This window comes from Nicotiana sylvestris, chromosome 3, assembly GCF_000393655.2.
Source record: "Nicotiana sylvestris chromosome 3, ASM39365v2, whole genome shotgun sequence".
Classification (NCBI taxonomy): Eukaryota; Viridiplantae; Streptophyta; class Magnoliopsida; order Solanales; family Solanaceae; genus Nicotiana; species Nicotiana sylvestris.
Genome location: NC_091059.1, coordinates 218,648,109 through 218,668,687, shown reverse-complemented (window position 1 = coordinate 218,668,687; position 20,579 = coordinate 218,648,109). Strand labels below are relative to the sequence as shown.

General features: G+C 40.6%; 1 protein-coding gene across 1 annotated transcript; it reads left to right on the top strand.

Moving 5' to 3' along the window:
• The first annotated feature begins 8,348 nt into the window (after positions 1–8,348).
• Positions 8,349–20,309, top strand: LOC104237081 (uncharacterized). Its single transcript, XM_009791156.2, has 9 exons — positions 8,349–8,466; positions 13,797–14,102; positions 14,181–16,723; positions 16,813–16,955; positions 17,147–19,048; positions 19,207–19,255; positions 19,341–19,585; positions 19,673–19,780; positions 19,885–20,309. The coding sequence occupies exons 2-9, from the start codon at positions 13,913–13,915 to the stop codon at positions 20,114–20,116; spliced, it is 5,412 nt and encodes a 1,803-aa protein (XP_009789458.1). The 5' UTR covers positions 8,349–8,466; positions 13,797–13,912; the 3' UTR covers positions 20,117–20,309.
• The last annotated feature ends 270 nt before the right edge of the window (positions 20,310–20,579 follow it).

The following is a 20,579-nucleotide window of genomic DNA, read 5'->3' as shown; positions in this document are numbered from 1 at the left end:
GAACAAATTGAACTAGCAGAATGTTACAACTACACTATTAGTCCTTCTAAACTAAAGCCTACGGAGAAAGAAATTTACAACTCAAACTGCTATAGGATAGTGCCCATGTTATACATAACCAACAACTACTTGATTCTAATGAAGGCAACTAGCTAAGGAACAAACAATTGAAAACCCAGCAATACCAAAATGCAATCACAGCCAAAGCAGAAGAGAGATAGGTACGAGACAACATTAGTTTACTGATTTTTTGAACAACACTCAAAGAAAAGCAGCCTGATATTATTAAGGTAAAGTTCAGCTTGTTTTTTTCTTTTTGCTCTCCAATTCTGATTTTTCAATTCTGTCCACTCTCTCCTAAGTTCTCTCTCTATCCTTTTTTTTTACTGCCTATCAAATGGCTCTATCTATATGCCAAGACAGACCCTGCCAGCTCTTGAGAGCACTCAAAAATCAGAAAAACTATTCTGCCCCCTTCCTCTTTCTTTTTGCCCATTATTGTATGTTTTTGTTCCCCACTACACTTGTCCTATTCTATTTTTAATTCAAAGGTTATGGGTAACATTCATTTAATCACTCCCCAACAAAACCTCCCCCATACCATTATCTTTTGTTCCCAACTTTATTTAAACAAATGCATTAGATTAATGGTACCTTGGTACTTCCTGACAGTCCACTCAAGTTAACCCTCTTTTTCCAAGTTTTGAAATCCCCAAATTACCCCTGAAACCCCTGTGATTCACTGTCCTACCCCAAACCCCTTAAGTGTTGGATACAGACTTTGATCAACAACCTATTCAAACCTACCCTTTCACTAAACTGAATCCAACTAGTTACAACAGCTACAACCAATTCAAATCAGCTAGTAATTCAAGATACTAAATCAGATGACATTTAGAATGAAACCTAAAAGTTCAGGGCAACATATATTGAACTAACTATAAATGGGGAAACAATCATATTTAAACTCAGCAAAACAAGATGGACTGAGATCAACCTGACCAGCATATGGCCTAACCAGATTTGGAGTGCAAAAGTAGGGAACAACCAGCAGAGTTTCAAAAGGGGGTTGACTAATTCAGACTGAACAAACGAACCATAAATTCAGCTCAATGAACTGAAAACAACCACAGGCTCAAATCTAAACTCAAATATTACCCAGTAACCCATTTTAACACAACATTCAGAACACAAACGAGGCAGGAGGGGTCACAGCCAAGAATGAACTGAACATCAAACTAATTATCATGCTACTCTATCATTCAAACATATCAGACTAATCGACAACACATTACAACATACAACAAATGACAATAAGCAGAAATGATAATAGAAATTGGATCCAATAAAAGGTCTGATGGGGCAAATTGGGATCAATCAAACGAGGCTAAATTATAATCACCTAAACAACAATTAGACGTAACACAAAGAACAAGAGAGGAGGAAAGGAGTACCTTAAACAAATACAAGACTAGACGAACCCAGGTTGAACACTTGACTCGAATCTATTGAGGTCGAAGGGACCTTAATCGAGTGTTCTCGACTGAGAACACTTCGACTAAGGTCCATTGGACACCCAAATTTCTCCCCTTTGGACTGATTCCAACTTTTGGTTTTCTAGGGTTCTTGGTTCGATTTTAGGGTTCGAACGGTTCCAACCATGTTTGAAAGGAAACCAGTGTGTCTCAGGTATGAGGGAGGTCAGGGGATGCCAGGGTGTGTGTTTAGGGTGGATTGGGGTATGTCCGGGCTTTGCTCGAATCTTCAAAGAAAGATTCGAGAAACTCGAAGATGATTCGATGCAAACGGGTACTGGTGTTGGATTGGGGTGGTTAGATGATCTAAGGGTGTTAATTTAGAGGTCATCGGGTGAACTAAGGTCCTTGACTGATTTTTCGATCTGATATTCAAAACATACTACTGGGATTCGAGGACAATAGAAAGTAGATTCAGAAAGAGGAGGGTGAGGGGGTTCTATGGTGTGAAGGTGGGGTTGTTTGGACCACCGGAACCGCCGTGAGGCGATTTCCGGTGGACGGTGCACGGTGGTTGAAGGCGGCGGGTGTTTGGGACCTGTCTCTAGGTCAGAGACGAAGGTGAAGGGGGGAGGGCTTTGGGGGGCTGGGTAGGTTTTTAGGAATATATACGAGGGGTGTGTTTTGATCCTGGTCATTGGATCAATTAAGATCAACGGCTAGGATCCAAGAGCTAATCAAAACGGTGTCGTTTGGTTTAGTGTTGGGGTCGAGGTCGATCCGGGTAACGGGTCGGGTATGGGGTTACGGGTGAGGGTGGAGTGATCTGGACCATTGATCCAGTGAGATCAATGACCCAGATTAAGGGTGGCAAAACGACATCGTTTGGACGGTCGTGTTGCCAGCCTAACTGGACCAGATAAAAGGGTATTCGGACTGGGCTAAAAAGGGCTATTTTGGTTGGGCCTGGTCTATTTAATTCAAACTGGCCCAATCCGACTTTCTCTTTATTTCTTCCCTTTTCATTCTTTTAGTTTAAACAAAAATTCCTAATTAAATTAAAACCAAAATTAAACTACACAAATATTAATTAACATTCAACAATAAATAACACACAAATTAAAACGTTTTAATTAAAAATAAAAATCACACAATGACGACAATTAGAATAGAAATGCATATTTTTTGTGATTTCCCCCTTGAAAACCAAAATTATTGTTTAATTGATTCCTAAATGCACATTAAATCCTAATTATGCATGCGACCTATATTTTTGTATTTCTTACTTAATTAAAACAAGGTAAACATTTACGGACAAAATAATTACCAAAATATCACGTAAATTCTCAAAAATTGTACACAAATGACATTTTGTTTTGTTTTGATTTTTCTTTTGGAGTAATTTTCGTGAAAACAAAAATTACGTGCTCACAGCAAGTCGATGCTTCCTTTGTATGGGCCAAGTTTCACTGGGACATTTGTATCTGTTCCACCTAATGTCTGGGCTGGTGAGTTGATAGCCTTGACGCGGCCTTTGCTCTTTTGCACAACAAGACCTAGGCGCTCTACTTGCGTTAACGACAAGTAGTTGTGGGTGGTACCCGTGTCTATCAATGCATGAAGGGGTTTGCCGTTCACTTTCAATTCGACGAACATTAGGGTCCTCGCTTGTTTAGGAGGCCTCTCGTCCATCTTTTCCTTCCCTTTCTTGGTGATTGGGACTGATGTTTTCTTAAGAGGACATGCATTGGTCCCCGCTAAGGCATGCGGGATAGAGCCAACAATTGCATTGAAGGCGCCTACCTGGTCTTCTCCTGATGTGTCTGATGCATCTGACTCATCCTCGACAGTCTGATGAGCATTGACCTTTATGTTTGGGCATTCATTGTTCCAATGTGCCCCGCCGCAATGACGACATTCTGAGGGGGGCTTTCTCCCCTGATTGTTGTTGATGGATGCAACACTATTGCTGTTGGAGGGAGGAGTCTTAGTTTTGGATGCACTCCGATCTCCCCCACTTTTGCTTGGGCCACCATTACTGGGATGGTTCCCGTTGAATCCCCCTCGGACAGATGGCTGGGGCCTATCATTCTGAGTTCCCAAATGATAATCGCCAAGGCATTCTGCAGCTTGAATGGCCTTGGGCAGGGTGTCTACCCGTTGTCTCTGTAGTTCCATACGAGCATGAGGTTTCAAACCTTCTATGAATGCGAAGAGTTTGTCTTTGTCCCCCATGTCGCGTATGTTTAGCATGAGTGCGGAGAATTCGTGCACGTACTCTCGCACTGATTTGGTGTGGCGGAGTTCCTGTAGCTTTCTCCTTGCATTATATTCCACATTTTTGGGGAAGAACTGCAGGCGTATGGCTACCTTCAATTCATACCATGTTTGGAGAGTATCTTCACCGGCCTTGATGGCTTCGTATTTGACCCGTCACCAAAGTTTGGCATCGCCCTGAAGATACATGGCAGCAGTCGCTACCTTTTTGGATTCTTCCAAATGGCCCACGGTATCGAAGTATTGTTCGATGTCGAAGATGAAGTTTTCCACTTCTTTAGCATCCCGGGATCCATCATATGGTTTTGGATCCGGTATCTTAAGCTTTTGTGCAATGGGGGTGAGGTTTGCTGCACCCCTGATGTGGTTGTCGCCTCCTCGAAGTAGGCTCTGTAGGGCAGCATTGACAACATTGAGCTTGCCTGTCAACTCGTCTATGGTTTGCTGCATGGCAGTTAGTCTGTCTGCCTCTTGTTGCTGATGGGCTAAATAGTCGGCACGCTCCTGTTGGAGGTCCTCAAATTTGCTATGAATATTGGCAGTTTCGATGGCTGTCGTTTATCGGTCATCGTCAAAGTCACGACTGATGTTTGCAATGTCATTTTTGGTCTACCGCATTCGGCGGTCTAGGTCGTCCAACCTTTGCACTAGGTTGTTGTTTTGATCAGGCACCATATCCACAATGGGTTGTAATCGGTCAACCGTCTCTTCTAGGGATGCTAGACGCTCCCCATGATTCACCATGGTCAGAAATGGTGATGATGGCAAATGTGTTCCCTCGTCCGATGTCGAGTCTAGGCTCTGAAACCAACTGTTACGCAACGCCTTCCTGATGTTCTTTGGAAGGGCAACGTAAGGCTAAGCAACTGATGTCAGTGCAGTTGCTGTCCGCCAATGAGGTCCCCTCCGCACGCTAGACTAGATTGTCAGTGCCGTGCGGGAAAACCAATGTCATGAGCAATTGCGAAAGCTGAGAGAGTATTGGGTTTTGAATGATGATGATGATTTTATTGATGACTGAAATGCTGATTACAAAAGATGCGGTGTCGAGGTGGAGAGACACCAGAAAATGGCTTGCTTGAAAATGTTTGATTGTTTGGTCCCCCTTAATAATGCTTAAAAAAAATAAACCAACATTACATGACTAGTCCTAATAAAGATGTAGAAGCACACTGAAATGGAAATGATGTAAACTAGCCTATAATTACAATGAAAAGGACTTAGTTTATTACAAGGTAGAACTAAGTCCGATGGCAGCAACTTTGTCTTGCGGGTCAGGGTCTGCGCGCGCGTTGCTGTGGGCGCGCGCGACACTTGCTGTGTTGGCCTGAGGCTGGGCGCTGGTGCTTGGCATCAGGGTCTGTGCGCGAGGCGCTGTTGGAATGGGCCTGCAGCTGGGCGCTGGCAAGGCATCAGGATCTGCGCGCGCGGCATTGCTAGGGCGCGCGACGCTGTTGTCATTGGCCAGCCCTTGGGCGCCGGCGAGAGGCATCGGTAGGGCGACAGAGGCGCACGCACGCTTGTCACTTGGTGCAACCAAGACTACGGGGCCGGACATGGCGCTAGGCATTGTGAGGCTTGCTAGGCCGCTATGGGGCACGACCAAGGGATCATGGGGCGTGTCTGGAAAGCAGACCATGACATAGCTCTAATGTCTCCAATCGCATTCACCTTGCCCGTTTTCACCTTTAAACCCTTTTTTTCTCTTTCTTGTTATAATTTTTTTTAATCTTTAGGAACTTATAGAAATAATATAATGATAAGTTTCACAATTGAGATATATTATATATCTCTTTTCCTTCAAAAATAATAATATGGATAAAGGCCGACCAAATATTACGAAATGGTCTAATTTAAAACTACTTCATCAGAAAAATTACAAAATTACATATATTTCATAACATGAAAGACATATGTAATATTAAACCTTCCTCGCAAGTATGCAGTTGTAGCCAAGCATTTCTTATTGATTTTGGATGTGTTTTGTGTATAAAGGAAAATGTTTTTCATGGAAAATATTTTCCAAAAATAAGTAGTAATTTTATTCATTTTCTGGTGTTTGGTACGCAAAATAAGGAAAATATTTTCTCAAGAGTATTCATAAATAATTTTGATACAATAAACGTGAAGCCATAAACTTTCGAACCAACAACCTTCCGAACCCACAAATTTCATAAACTTCTGAACCGCAAAACTTTCGAAACCGCAAAATTTCGAACTCGTAAACTTACACATAAACCTCCGAACTCATAACTTTGAAACTTATAAACCGAAAGATGAAAAAAATAAAATTAAATATATATTCTCGGGAGTGGGGGGTGGGGGGAGGAGGGCAGAAAAAAAAAGAAATTTGAAAATTACAAAAAAAAAGTCATTTTTTTGCGAGGTGTGGGTGGGTGGGGACGAAAAAAAACCCTTTTGAAGAGAGGGCATGGGGTGGGGTTAGGTGGGTAAGTGTGGGGTAGGTTGGTGAGGGTAAAGTAGGAGTGGGCATAAAATACGAAAAATCGAATTCCGAACCGAACCAAATTAATTTGGTATTTCGGTTTTGGTTTTTTCAGTATTTCGGTCTAATTCGGTACTGGATTTTTGATATTTCGGTATTTTGGTTCGATTCTCGGTATTATAATTTTACAAATTCGGTAAACCGAAATACCGAAAATTTGGTGAACCTATATAATATATATGGCTATATCTAAGCACAATTACCTATATAATATATATTACTATATCTAAGCCCATACGGGCTACGGCCATACCGTCCCGGCGTCCCACCCAGCTCCCCCAACTCCCAAGCCCAATTACCCAAGTCAGTTAATACCCAAGCCCATTACTCTTCCTCTCCAATCAATGAATAATCAATGCTAACAATGCACATGCACAATTGAAATTTTCACTCTGAAAGAATCTGTTTTCCGATATATAACAGTGCACATGGCTGATCTGATGGCACATGCACAATTGAATAAGTGAAAAGCAAAAGCTGAACAAGACAACAACTTCTTTACAATCTGCACGCCGGTATATCATATTATACAATATTACAATCTGCATGCCAGTATTAGTATACAAGTGAAAAGCAAAAGCTGGCCAACTGCACAATGCACATTACACAACTATATTAAACAACTTAAACACAGTGCAATACTGCAATCAACTGACCAACTGCACATTACACAACTTAACACTTAACACGGTACACAATAAAATCTGTACACAACTACACAACACATTACACAACTTAACACTTAACACAGTACACAATTGAATATGTACACAACTACATATTACACAACTTAACACTTAACACTTAAACACAGTGCAATAAAAACACAGTGCGACAAAAACAGTCATAACACTTAAACACAGTGCAACTGGCTAACTGCAACAGTCTTAACAATCTTAACACTTAAACAGTTAAACATAGTGCAACAAAAACAGAGAGGGCATCCCTCAACAAACAATCTTAATTCTTAAACATGAATTCCAGGAAGACGCGCAAGACAACTCTTAATATGCTTCTTTAAACCAATTGTTCCATTCCTCTTTGGATTAACATAATATACCTGACCACAATGTTTGCACTCTACTTTGCGAACTTCTCCGTTAGCTTCTTTCACCACAAAGTATTCCCAAATATCGGAGCGTTGAGCAGTAGCACGGGGCATGATTGCACTTGAACCTAAAAAAATATAAATCACAAGTTAGAATATTATATTTTGATGATAATAAAACAAAACTACAAAATATTAAGTATATCATTATCACAAACAAATAGAGTATTAAACTTTAAACCGAAACCGTACCGAACCAAAATAAGAAATACCGAACCGTACCGAAATATTTTGGTATGGTATTTGGTATACACAATTGATAAACCGAATACCGAACCGAAATTCTTAAATACCGAACCGAAATACCGAACGCCCACCCCTAGGGTAAAGAATAGGGTGGGGAAGCTTGAGAAGAAGTTTTGGAAAAATGTTTTCCCTTCTCTTAATAGGGAAAACATTTTCCTCAAATTGGAGGAAAATGAATTGATAAGGAAAATGTTTTCCAAAACATTTAAGCCAACCAAACATGAAACAATTGTACCAAACACACCCTTTATTTCCACGTTTTATGTTACAACTTTCCTTAGATATGGTTTTAGCGAAATGCAGTAATCAATTAATCCAATTTTTTCCTGCAATAATTACAATACATGACTTTCGATCTTATAAAGCTCGTTAAAGTAAGCTTAATAATGCATAGCAAATTATAAGTCATTTCATGTAGACATGTACTCGTGTATTTTAGTTTTATATAAGACATAAAGAGCCACGTAGGAGTACTGTTTCGTGGATCATTAGTAATGATACATATGTTTGCTGAGAATGCTCTTCAAACTTAACTTCCGTCTCAGCCTAACTTCTTCCGTTTGGACCGTCATCGAAGGACCAAAGGGCACCAAAATTGAAAACATAAGAAGCATAGTTTATCCTCAATGTAATCTTCGAGGACCAAGTTAAACTAAATTATAAACTTAGAGGACTGTTTCTGCTAAAAACCCATTTCGATTACTTTATCTCTCTCTCTCTCTACGGGGTACTTCAATTTCCCTTTCGTTTTCTCTCTCGCAGCTCTCCAATTCCTATCGCCGATTCAAAACCCTAGAATTCAGATAACCGAACAGGTTGGTTGTAAGCTCCATTGGTATCAGCGTCGACATTTGGTAAGTTTTTTTTTAATAATTGTCTTCCATATCTTATAACGAGCCCTAATTTTCTCCATCTCTGCCGAATACACTATTTTTCATTCGATGAACTCGATTTCTTTAGGTTATTAGTTTTTGAGGTCCGGGTACAGTGTTTTAAATAGCTTGTACTATCATCTTTGTTCTTGATTGTTGAGTAAATCTTTGCATTTTGATGCTATTTAAGTGTTTTCGGATGATACGCAGAGTTGTTTTAAAAATCGCCTTTTTGTAATTAGATGCTCTAACACAACAACAACAACAATAACAACCCAGTATAATCCCACAAGTGGGGTCTGGGGAGGGTAATACGTATGCAGACCTTAACCCTATCCCTGAGGGTAGTGAGCCTGTTTCCAGGAGACCCTCGGCTCAAGACAGCAATAAGAGACGATATATTAGTATTATCAATAGACTCATACAAAATAACATAAAATACATACCATAACATAAAATAACAGAATAACAACAATATAACAACAATATAAGAAATATAGAAAATACGAAGAGGGTGGACGGTATACTAATATCCAACAGATAAATCCCTGCATCAGTAGTTGATCAGTAGCATCCTAAGATTAACTCCTAACTGGCTAGTCTCACTCTAGTTCGCTGTAGAAATATCCACAACTTACCCCTAACCTACAACTTTAATGTTCGACCTCCACAATTCCCTGTCAAGGGCCATGTCCTCAGTAATCCTAAGACGCGCCATGTCCTACCTGATCACCTCTCCCCAATACTTCTTAGGTCTCCCTCTACCACTCCTCGTGCCCACCACAGCCAGTTGGTCACACCTTCTTACCGGTGCATCAGTGCTCCTCCTCTGAATGTGCCCGAATCATCTGAGTCTTGCTTCCCGCATCTTGTCCTCTATGGGGGCCACGCCTTACTTCTCTCGAATATCTCCATTCCTAATCTTATCCATCCTTGTATGCCCGCACATCCACCTCAACATCCTCATCTCTGCCACTTTCACCTTCTGGATGTGTGAGTTCTTAACCGGCCAACACTCGGTCTCATACAACATGGCAGGCCTAACCACTGCTCTATAAAACTTGCCTTTTAGTGACGGTGGCGAGCAAGGTTGTGCTGAATGAGTGCAATGTGAGCGGATGATATCACTAGTCTGTAGGTTTAGGTGAGAATTTAGTATGAAGTCTGAATTCGTAACTTCTGTGATAGTTTAAAGTTTGTTACTGTATCAGAAACTCAGAAGCTACTTTTTGGATAAAATAACTGTATCACCGTAAAAGGAAAACCCCATCTACAGGGATATACAAAGGTAAAGAAACCTATCCATTTTTTTTACAATGGTGGTCTTCGGGCCAAATTGCAAGCATCTCGATTATTCCACGGGGTACCTGCTACCTGGCACCTTCAACTAGGGATGCGGTCAGTACGGTACGGTATTTAGATATTTCAGTTCAGTATTTTCGGTATTTGGTTTCTTAAAATGCTATACCAATATCATACCTAGTTAAATTCGGTATTGTTCGACTTTTATTCTTTCGGTTTCAGTTTATTCGGTCCAATAACTTCACTTTGTTCGGCTTGAATATTAACTAGTGCATAGAGCCATCACTGTTGTCAAAAGCAAAAAATTCTAAAAAGCACTCAAGGTCTATTGGAGATTTAAGCTCAAAGCGCAATTAAAATGTGGGCTTTAGTAAAAAAAGGCGCAATGAATTGAACTCATTGTTATTATATATGTAATTCAAGAAAAAAGAGTAACAACTTCACTCATAATGTTTTACTTAACAACGTAATACACTTATTTGTTGATTATTATTGTTATTAAGTACTGCCTGATTCAAGATAGAACTCATGGGCAATAAGGCACACACCTTAGTGCCTTGCTTACACTTAAGCGCAGCTTAAGCAAGGCGAAGCGTGCTCCCTGAGCTTTTATGAGCTTCAGAGCTTAAGTGCGCCTTTGACAACACTGAGAGCCATATACTGTGATTTTCTTAATTAAAGTATCCACAAATGCAAAAAAAATATGTTCTAAGTTTACTCAACTGTTGATAAAATCTTTGTACAAAACCAGCAAGTATCAAGCCATAGAGAGAAAAAAAGGTACATTTTTTTTTTGATTTGCACCGGGTGTCCGAGTCTCTTCGAGCCCCGACTAATCCCGGGGGTGCACAAGCCCTCGACAAGGAGTTTCCCGCAAGTGCACCACGGTAAATTCAGGTTTTACCTAGTCCGATGGCCCTCAGAAATTATATGCACCCAGTGGGTTTCGAACTTGAGACCTTGAAAGGGAGCAAACCCCAAGGCTCAAGTCAATTGCCACCAGGCGAGAGAAAAAAGGCACATAAAGGAATAAATTTGTTCATTGAAAGTGTTTTGTTACTTGCTAAACTTAGAGAGAAGGACTAATCCAACCTTAGAAACATTACGTTAAACTGCTTGCAACCTTGCTTGGCAATCTGGAGAGTAAGAGTTAGAATCTGAAGCCTACCTTGTTCCTCCATCTTCCTAACAAAGTACATGTCCGTTACTACCAACCTCAACATGAATGTCAAAGAAAAGTTTTGCGTAACTTAGCATGTTATAATCAATAAATATGTGTATTGTGTCAGAGGCGGATCCAGGAATTAATGGCTACGGGTGCCACTATTTAAATGTAAACCAACCACAAGTGAAGGAGATTAAATAATGGTGTACACCGATTCAATTCGATTTGTTTTGAATTAATTCGATTCGATTCGATCCATTTTGAATTAAATCAATTCAATTTAAAAGATTTTTACGCATAAATAAATATGTGATACACCCCTTAAATTTAGATTTAGCTGATTAATACTATATCTTTGCTGCATCACTCTAAAAAATTTCGGCAATTAACAAATTAACATTTTATGGATAAAAAGAGAAAATGATTAAAATTACATCCAAATAAAATTTGAAGATCCAAAAAAAAAAAGGACACAAATACACAATTTAAATAAATAATAAAATGAGATTGTACAAGAAAAGGTGAATAACAAAGATGAAGAAAATAAAAGAAATTAAGAAAAGGAGCAAAAAAGAAATAAAGGAAAGGAAAAAAGGTAAAACCACAAACCTCAGGTGCTTCGATCCTAGGACTTGCAGATTGAATTTCTACGCTTCAACCGCGGCACCTACAATCATTTAAGTACTTGAGGTGCCCCTTGTTTATTATGTAGGTATTTTAGAGGAAAATACTAGTATATATAGAAAATTTTATCCGAGCGACCGGGTGGTGTACCACCCCCAATCCACTACATAAATCCGCCCCTGTATTGTGTAACTTAGTATATATTTCGGTACGGTGTCGGTATTTCGATATTATTTTTTTAAATACCAAATATCATACCTAATATCATATCTTTTGGATTTAGTGGAATAAGGACCACATTTTTTTTTAATGAATTAAGTAGTATTATAAATGACATCAAGACGATGCATGGAAGCAAAATAAGTACAAAAGGAGTGAGTTTCTTAGCTCTGTTCAATGAACCTATGCAATCACTAAAGAGCTAACAAAGTCCAAAACTACCATGTTATTTCTTAAGGTGATATGGTGGATCCCGTCTAACTGGCTTGTTAGCATGAGTAGTTTGGCTTGTCATTTGCTGACAATTCTTCCATATAGTTCAGGAGAAAACAATTACATAGATTTTGCAGCTCAAGGTGCCAGTAGTGCCAAATTGAAAAAAAAATCTCCGCTACAGCAATATGGAAAAAATTTGTTGCCATTACCATATAGCATTACAAAGTAAATTAGTTTAATTCTTAGGAAACTTTTCGCACGTTAGGAATGTGATCCCACTGTTTTGCAGTAGGAATGAGTTGATACAAGGGTGAACATAGTTGAAGAGGGCAGCAAGATGGGTCGTGGGGTCTCGATGAAGTCGTAGTGCCTTATGATAAATTTACTGGGACTACTTGGCCTTGGTAAATAAGAAAATAGCATCACAAATTACTAACTATGACTATGAGGATCAGTTTTCAAGTTGACCAAAGACCTGTGCTATTTTGTAGGTGTCCTGGTGTATGCCACAAGTTAGCATTAGGGACATTGTGAGATCATGTGCACACTGTGTTCCTTGCTAAGCCAATCAAACTAAAAGCTCCTAAAACCAACATGCTAGTCCTGTTCATCGTGTGGAATTATAGATATGAGTCCAAAGGAAAGTAAGCATTGACATGTATGTTAGATTGTTAGGTCCAATTTTTGATTTTCCTCTGCCGGGAGGTTGAGAGGATGTCCGTGAATCCAATACTCTCCTAATGGCCTGCCTTTGACTGTGCCGGGGGGATTTTAATCGTGGCAGGCAAAAGCTATCTTGAGGACTCAGCAAATAACTACTATTATGCCTCAAAACCTATAGTTTGTTTGACTATACTAATCAACATTAGCCATTCACTCATTTGGGCACTTTGTCTTTTGGGACAAATTATCGTTTCTCTAAAATTAGAGATTCTCCAACTCTCACACTTGACCATGTGATTATGTAGAATCCCTAACCAACTAAACACACTCCTGTCAAACACCAGACCTGTGTAAGTGAACCAGTAACGACTAAATCTTAGTGCCAACTAATATGTATCGTATGTATGGGCACTTATGCTCTACTTTCTCTTTATTATCCATATAGCTTTCGAGAGGTTGTAGTTTTTTCAAGACAATTTTGCTCCATATATTTTTAAGGTTACGTCGTCCTTTTTAATATTTTCAATCATCATGATAGCACCAACAGGCGGTGCATTTGAAGGTCTACGTAAGATATGGCCTAATTGTTTTAGGCAAGCTTCTCTATTTTTTCCCTCTCTGTGCTGCTTGCATTTTTGTCAGATGTGAGCACATCATGTGAATGTTAGGTGGCCCCCAGTTTTTAGACATATTTCCTCTTATTCCCCTTTGTATTGTTCACCTAGGAAGTGGAGCATTTTTCGAATGTAAATTTAGATGGTCTATTGAGCTTGCTGTAGTCTCATGTAGATGCTTTTTAGATATCTAATCTTGGATCTTTTCCAATTCTCACCTTCGTTTTTTGCTGTTTATGTCATGTCCCCTTGGTCCACCATATAGGCTGTTTCTTTGATTTGTGCAAAAGTATAGCATTGAGTTTCAATGCCTGCCCTTGTTCCTTATGATTTCTGTCTATGTAGTTTGTATAGATGGTGTATGGATGTAGTTCATTAATGTTGATGTTTAATTCTCACATCCATACTACCTTTTCTCAGTCTCAAATAATATCACGAAGAACCAGCCAAGTGGGACTAGCAGCATGAACATTTCAGCTTTTAAGTAAACTTTAATGATCCTTTTGCAGGAGTTTTAGGACAGACAGCTGGTATATGTTCTGAAGTGTACATTGATTGTAATGCCAAATGTTAGAATAGTCAGTTGCAACATTTTACGGTCAAAGGTTCTGGACTTAAATCATCTATGCGTGGCAATGAAGTTGGAGATAGAGTTCACAAATTATTTGCACAAGACATTTTATCACAAGTACAGCCTCATTCGTCGGTAGTGGACGTCAATTGGCCAACTTCAAGTGACAATATGTGGGCTGGAAGCCAGAGACAGACAGGTGTACTGAGTTCCAACACAAAAAATTACAATTTGCAGAACTCTGGTAATTTAACATGTTGTTTGCTCTCTATTTGCTTGCTGAATAGCTGTTTGTGTGATCTCTTGCTTTTCCTGCATGTAGACACTGGGAGAGGACTAAGCAGTTATCCATTCAATGGGCAGCATGGTTTAAATTTTACACAGTCAATTCCGAGGCCCGAGTCCGCTAAAAATCAGTCACAAATCCAGCAGCCAAATTTGAATGGTTACATGTATGGTAATCAGTTTTACCAGACAAGGCAGGGTGAAACAAACTTTCCCGCTGTGGATACTAGTTCCGATCAATGTAATATAGCCTCAGGAGGCTCACCTTTTTTTGAGTCACAGCAATGGTTGGGTCCTGAACAGCACACAAGAGCACCTGTTAGATCAGAACCTTCTGATAGTCCTGTCAGTGTTGATCTTTTTGGTGGTCAGCAAATCTCTCATCAGCAATCAAACATGCTGCATTCTTTGCAGCGGCAGCAGTCTGGGATTAGTGACATGCAGCAATTTCAACAGCAAGTTATGTTCATGAAGATGCAAGAGCTTCAGAGACAGCAGCAACTTCATCAACTAGACGCGAGGCAACAAAATACATTAAATCAGGTTTCCTCCTGTTCTAAGGTGGCATCTGGTGTCCATTCCCCAGCATTAGTTAACGGCACTGCAAATTCTGGTACACTAAATCATTCCTGGGGAAATGAGCTTGGCAACACAAATTGGCTGCAGCGTGGTTCTCCAGTACACCAAGGGTCCTCCAGTGGAATCATTCCGACCAATAATGGCCAAGCACAACGTGTAATGGGTTTGATTCCTCAACAGAATGATCAATCTCTATATGGGGTTCCTGTTTCTAGTTCAAGACCGTCTCTAAACCATTTTTCACAAGGGGTGACAGATAAGCAAGCTGTGCAGCCAATGCCGGCCTTTAATAGTTCATTTCCAGTTAATCAATATGCTCCATTAGCAGATCAGGTCAGTGGGCAGGATGGGATTTTCATCTCTAGTCAGAGCCTCCTTGAAAATGTATATGGAGATGCTCCAAGTCAAGCTCTGTCGAATGCAGTAGATGTGGGTAACCTTCAGCAAGATACTATGCAAAAAGCTTCAGCTCTCCAGGACTTCTGTGGCAGACAGGATATAGCTGTTCCTTCAGAGACCTCACATGAAGAAGGTGCAGTGCGAGCTTCTTCCGTACAAAACGAGGTTGGACTAGATCCTACAGAAGAAAGAATTTTATTTGGTTCAGATGATAATATATGGGCTGCCTTTGGCAAGAGTCCTATGAGTGGTGAAGGCGGTAATCCTTTTGATGGTGCTGAATTGCTAGATGGGATTCCGTCTATCCAAGGTGGTACTTGGAGTGCTCTTATGCAGTCTGCTGTTGCAGAAACTTCTAGTAGTGATGCTGGACTGCAGGAGCAGTGGACTGGTTTAAATTTTAACAGTACTGAAATTCCTTCTGGGAAACAGAATTTGACATATGACAGCGAGAGACAGAGAACATCTTCTGCTGAAGACAATTTCCCCCAAGCCTCATCTTTGAAATCTGTTTCTGTTCATCCCTCTGATAATATCGATATGAGAAATAGCTATCACAATGTTCAGGGACACAGGTTTCCATTTGAGCCTGGCAAGAGTCTGCAATCAAATTCTTCTCAAAGACTTGTGCAGTCATCAGACGAAGGAAATAAGTGGCCTAAGTCAGGTCAATCACAGATGTTAGAAGGTCACCAGATGGTTGAGAAGACTTCAAATCCTCTTGACAGAGAAATGATCTCAAAAAACATTTCTAGTCCTTTGACGCCCGAGCTTGGTGGAGTTAGGGAACAATACAACAAATCAGCTGGTTGGAGTGTTCTTGAATCAGCAGTGCCTTCTGGAGATGCAGTAAGTGTCTCAGGAGAGAAATCATTTAAATGTTCCCAAGATTACAATCAGAAGAAATTCATTCAAGGTGAAGTTGTTCATAGTGGTGCCAGGTGGAATTCTAATCCTGGCCGTACTCCTACAGTTGCTATGGAGCGCGCAGAATCATCTGTGGGTAGTCCCCAGGCAATCTTGGAGGTCTTTAGCTTGCATAATTCTTCCGCTATACCAAACTCAAGTACCATGAGGAGTGGCGAGGAAACCAGTCAATTTTTCCAAAATAATCACCAAGCTAGTTCTTGGAAGAATGCTGATCCACTGGTAAAATCTAGTGTCAGCAAAGGCTTGGATGTCTTCCAGCATCATGTTTCTGAGGACAACCATCTTTTGCATTCATCTCTGGATATTGGTGACAAAGAGTATAAACTGCATGAGATGGAGAACAGCGATAAACAGGAGAACTCAAATGACAGCCATCGTTCGAACTTATCCCCTCATTCTTCTGCTGGTGGCGTTGGGGAAAATGTCTTGTCAGATGCCAGGGATTCAAAGTTTCTGCCAGCTGGGAAGCAGCAGTTGTCTAATCATGTTGGTCGGAGAAATTCTTGGGCTAACAAGTTTCAGTACCATCCTATGGGTAACTTGGATAAGGATGCAGATCCTTCTTATGGAATGAAACACCCTACTCATTCTCAGCCTATGTTGCAGCAGACTGCCCCCCATGGCCAGTCAATGTTTGCTCAGGTTCCTAGTATTCAGGCAGAATTTGAAAAGGTGTTATATCTGATTTATGATAATATAATACTGTAAAGTTCTGTAAACCTTTGGTCAGTAGTGAAAGGACAATGTTTCTTGATTTACAGGCACGTTCATCTGATGTTCTGGCCGATGGCAAAGGCTTTGGGCAGGTGCGCTCTGGCGGCAGCTTTCCTGGTGGTGGATCTAATATGTCTTCACCATTAAATAGATCTGTTGGGCTATCACCAAATACGGCTCCACAATCTAGGTTGTCAATTCTCTATTCTATAGCTTATTTAGTTAATCTCTTAGCTACACAGCGATAGCTTATATCTCTAATCTCTACATAACTTTACATGGTTCTTTGGAACCATATTGACTGTAAAATCAGCTGTACTACTCTTTTAATCTGTTCATGCTGTATAGATCTGTTGTTTTTGACTGGTTTTCTCATTGCAGTCCAAATATGCTACAGCTTCTTCAGAAGGTGGATCCATCGAGAGAGCATGGTGCAATGGCTCACTTCAGCAATTCTGACCAGAAAGCATCATCTGAGGTGCCTGAATCCGAAAATGCTGATGGGTCTGCTGGACACCTCCGGCGAAATCAGTCTTCTGCCTCTCAAGGTTTTGGTCTTCAACTTGGTCCTCCATCGCAGCAGATCTCTGTCAAAACCCATCTCTTGTCATCTCAGGGTCCTACCAGAGGTCTTGGCTCTTCACATTCAAGCCATGCTGCCGTTGAGATTAGAGAAAAAAGTCGGGGGCAGATGCCCCGTCCGCATCAGGCTCAATCTTTGCCTGCCCCGTCAGACCTCAGACCACAAGAGTTAAAGCATAGCACATCTAGAGTTCCAGGAAGTACAACTAATGAAACTACTATGCACACCATTCCTGGGAACTTCTCTTCAGCATTTGAATCAGCTTCTGTCCTTACTCACTCGAGAAATCAACTTCAAAATCCCCACATGGTTAGGGCTAGTGGGCAAGACTCCACAAATCAGTCTATTAGCGTATCTTTTGATGAACATGCTCCCCATTCAACGGAAAAAGGAGATTCTGGCAGAGGACCCTTGCTGAATGGGGCTGGCAATATACCATATGGCCCTGCTCTCTCTGCGGGCAAGTCTCAGTTAAGTAATGCCAGTGGTCCCCATGGAAGCGTCTCTACTAATCGAGTTTCGGCGAAGGAGTCAGTATCAGCCTCTCCATCTTTTTTAACTCCTGGGATATCTCTGCAGGGTGCATCTTCCAAGAAGTTCGCTAATATGCGGATGAATTTCCCACCACCACAGCACCTTTTTAGTGGTCAGTATAGCAAGGAGCCTTCCCATATTCCCCAGCCGAATCAGATGAATATTATGGAGTCATCATTATCTGCTCCAGAGAGGCAAGGTGATCAAGATGCCTATAGAGGAGGGGCTTTCATGTCTGAGCTTGGTAGTAATTCAGTGAGTTCTCTGTGTTCTGTTGAGGCAGAAGAACTGCGAGAAAAGGAGAGCACTTCTGAGCCAGCAGCTTCGGATAATGTGGACTTAGTGCAGAAAATGATTGATTCACAGGGTGGAGAATCTATTGTCAAGAATCTCCCCGAAGGATCTCCTTCAAATTCGGCCTCTATGCAGAAAGATATTGAAGCCTTTGGCCGATCACTGAAACCAAATAGCTTTCCCAATCAAAGTTACTCCTTACTAAACCAAATGTGGAGCATGAAAAACGCGGACACCGATCAATGCAATATGGCCCTCAGAAGAATGAGGGTACCAGACAGCAATGTAGCTGCACAGCAAGTTTCTTCTGCTGATTCTAGAATGCTAAGCTTCTCTGGGCAAGATGATTTGCAAAGAAGTGTGTCATTTCAACATGGAGGAAGGATGACTCCTCCGGATGTTGCATTCCATCAGGATGAATATCAGACTGGCTCTCATAACGGTAATACTAATTCTGTCATGCCTGAGCAAACTCAGATCAGTCCACATATGGCACCATCTTGGTTCAATCGGTACGGAAGCTTAAAAAATGGGCAGATGTTACAGACGTATGATGCACACAGAGCTGCCGCCATGAAGACAGCTGAACAACCTTTCACTCCTGCGAAGTCTACCAGTGGTTTGCATGCATTTAATCCTATTCAGCAAGTAATCCATGCAACTGCTGATAGAAGCCAAATTGGTAATCTTGGGCCAAGTTCAATTGCCAGCTCTGCTGCAACTGAACATTTTTCTTCTCTACAAATGTTGCCTGTGAACATTGGTCAGCAGCACCCAATCTTGAAACCCAAAAAGCGGAAACGTTCTACATCTGAACTCACTCCTTGGTACAAAGAAATTTCTCTGGATCTATGGAGCGATCAGACAATCAGGTTCTCGTTTCACAGCAACTTTTAATAGATCCCTTTCCTTTTAAGCTATTTGTCTGCTGCCGGATGTTTTCTCTTATTCCATTTGTTGTTATCATTTTGGTTGTTAGGTTATTTCCAGTTTCATATTTATTGATGCATGTTAATTTTTTCGTTGGCAGCCTGGTGGATATAGAGTGGGCCAAAGCAGTTAATAGGGTTACCGAAAAGGTATCTTGATTTGCCTACTAAATCCTATTATTTCTACAATTTGGTTGCATTTCAGTTCTGACAGCCTATATTCTTCTAATAATAGGTTAAAGGAATTGAGTCGGTTGATGATGGGCCACCTAGGCTTAAAGCTAGAAGAAGGCTTATATTGACCGCTCAGCTTATGCAGCAACTATTTTATCCTCCGCCTGCAGCAATTCTTTCTGCAGATGCTAAATCAGAGTATGAGAGTGTGGCTTACTCCATATCCAGATTGGCATTAGGGGATGCATGCAGCATGGTCTCTTGCTCGGATGGTGATACCAATATGCCTCATGATGGAAAAGAACCGTAAGTTCTAGTTATTACTTGAGATTGATTAATTGCATCTAGAAATTTGTTGCTTCAGTCCTAATATTTTGTTTGGTGTATTATTAGATTTCGTGACAAGTGCAAGGTATCTGAGAAGAAAAATTGGCATCAATTTGCCAGAGCTATGGAAACGTTAACGGGAAGAGCGAGGAAGTTAGAAAGTGACTTTGTAAGGTAACTGGTTCATATTCGTTTATGGTTCTGTCTTTATTTGATACTAACAAAAGCAGCTTCCATCAATTTCACATGGTTCTGATTTTGCTACCACTATGGTGCAGTTTGGACAAGAGAGCGTCGGTATTGGACGTGATAGTGGAAGGACAAGAGTTGGAGAAGTTCTCAGTCTTCTATCGATTTGCAAAGTTTCATGGTCGGGGGCAATTCAATGGTGCTGAGTCATCATCAACAGATGCAGCTGCACATAGCCATAAACCTTTTCTGCAAAGATATGTCACTGCGCTTCCAATGCCTAAAAATGTTCCTGATAGGGTACAATGTCTTTCATTATGATCATTAATTTAGTTAATATTTTTTCCGCGTTCTTGTCATCAATCCAGTAGCTCCCTAGGAAGTTTTGTCGCTAATTATGTACTGGCACTAGTAGCAGCATGAGTAGAACCACACAAATGCAATTGCAGAAAGAACAGTCTCTAAATTGCCACCTCAAATGCAATATAGGCAGTCCATTTTGCACGTTAGCCAATTATGACATTGTCAAGAAATGTGGTTCATTCCATGTGTATCTCTCCCAAGCTAGAGAGAGATGTCCATATATAGTTAGTTCAGTGTTGTGAATGTGATGGTAATTATTTAAGTCAGGTTTAGTGTGCTTCAAGTTCGCATCTTCTAGGTAAATATATAATGCCTAGGCTTATCTTAGTAGGTAAATATGAATGTCAGCTTTTGCGAAATTGCTGTTTTGGCTGTTTGTACCTTTTTGATATTCCAGCCCTCTTCCCCTCCTCCCTTCCGC

Coding starts and splice junctions, on each gene's coding strand:
- LOC104237081 (XM_009791156.2), top strand. CDS start 13,913: ATGCGTGGCAATGAAGTTGGAGATAGAGTTCACAAATTATTTGCACAA. Junction 16,724..16,812: donor TTCAGGCAGAATTTGAAAAG/GTGTTATATCTG, acceptor CTTGATTTACAG/GCACGTTCATCTGATGTTCT. Junction 16,956..17,146: donor AATACGGCTCCACAATCTAG/GTTGTCAATTCT, acceptor TTCTCATTGCAG/TCCAAATATGCTACAGCTTC.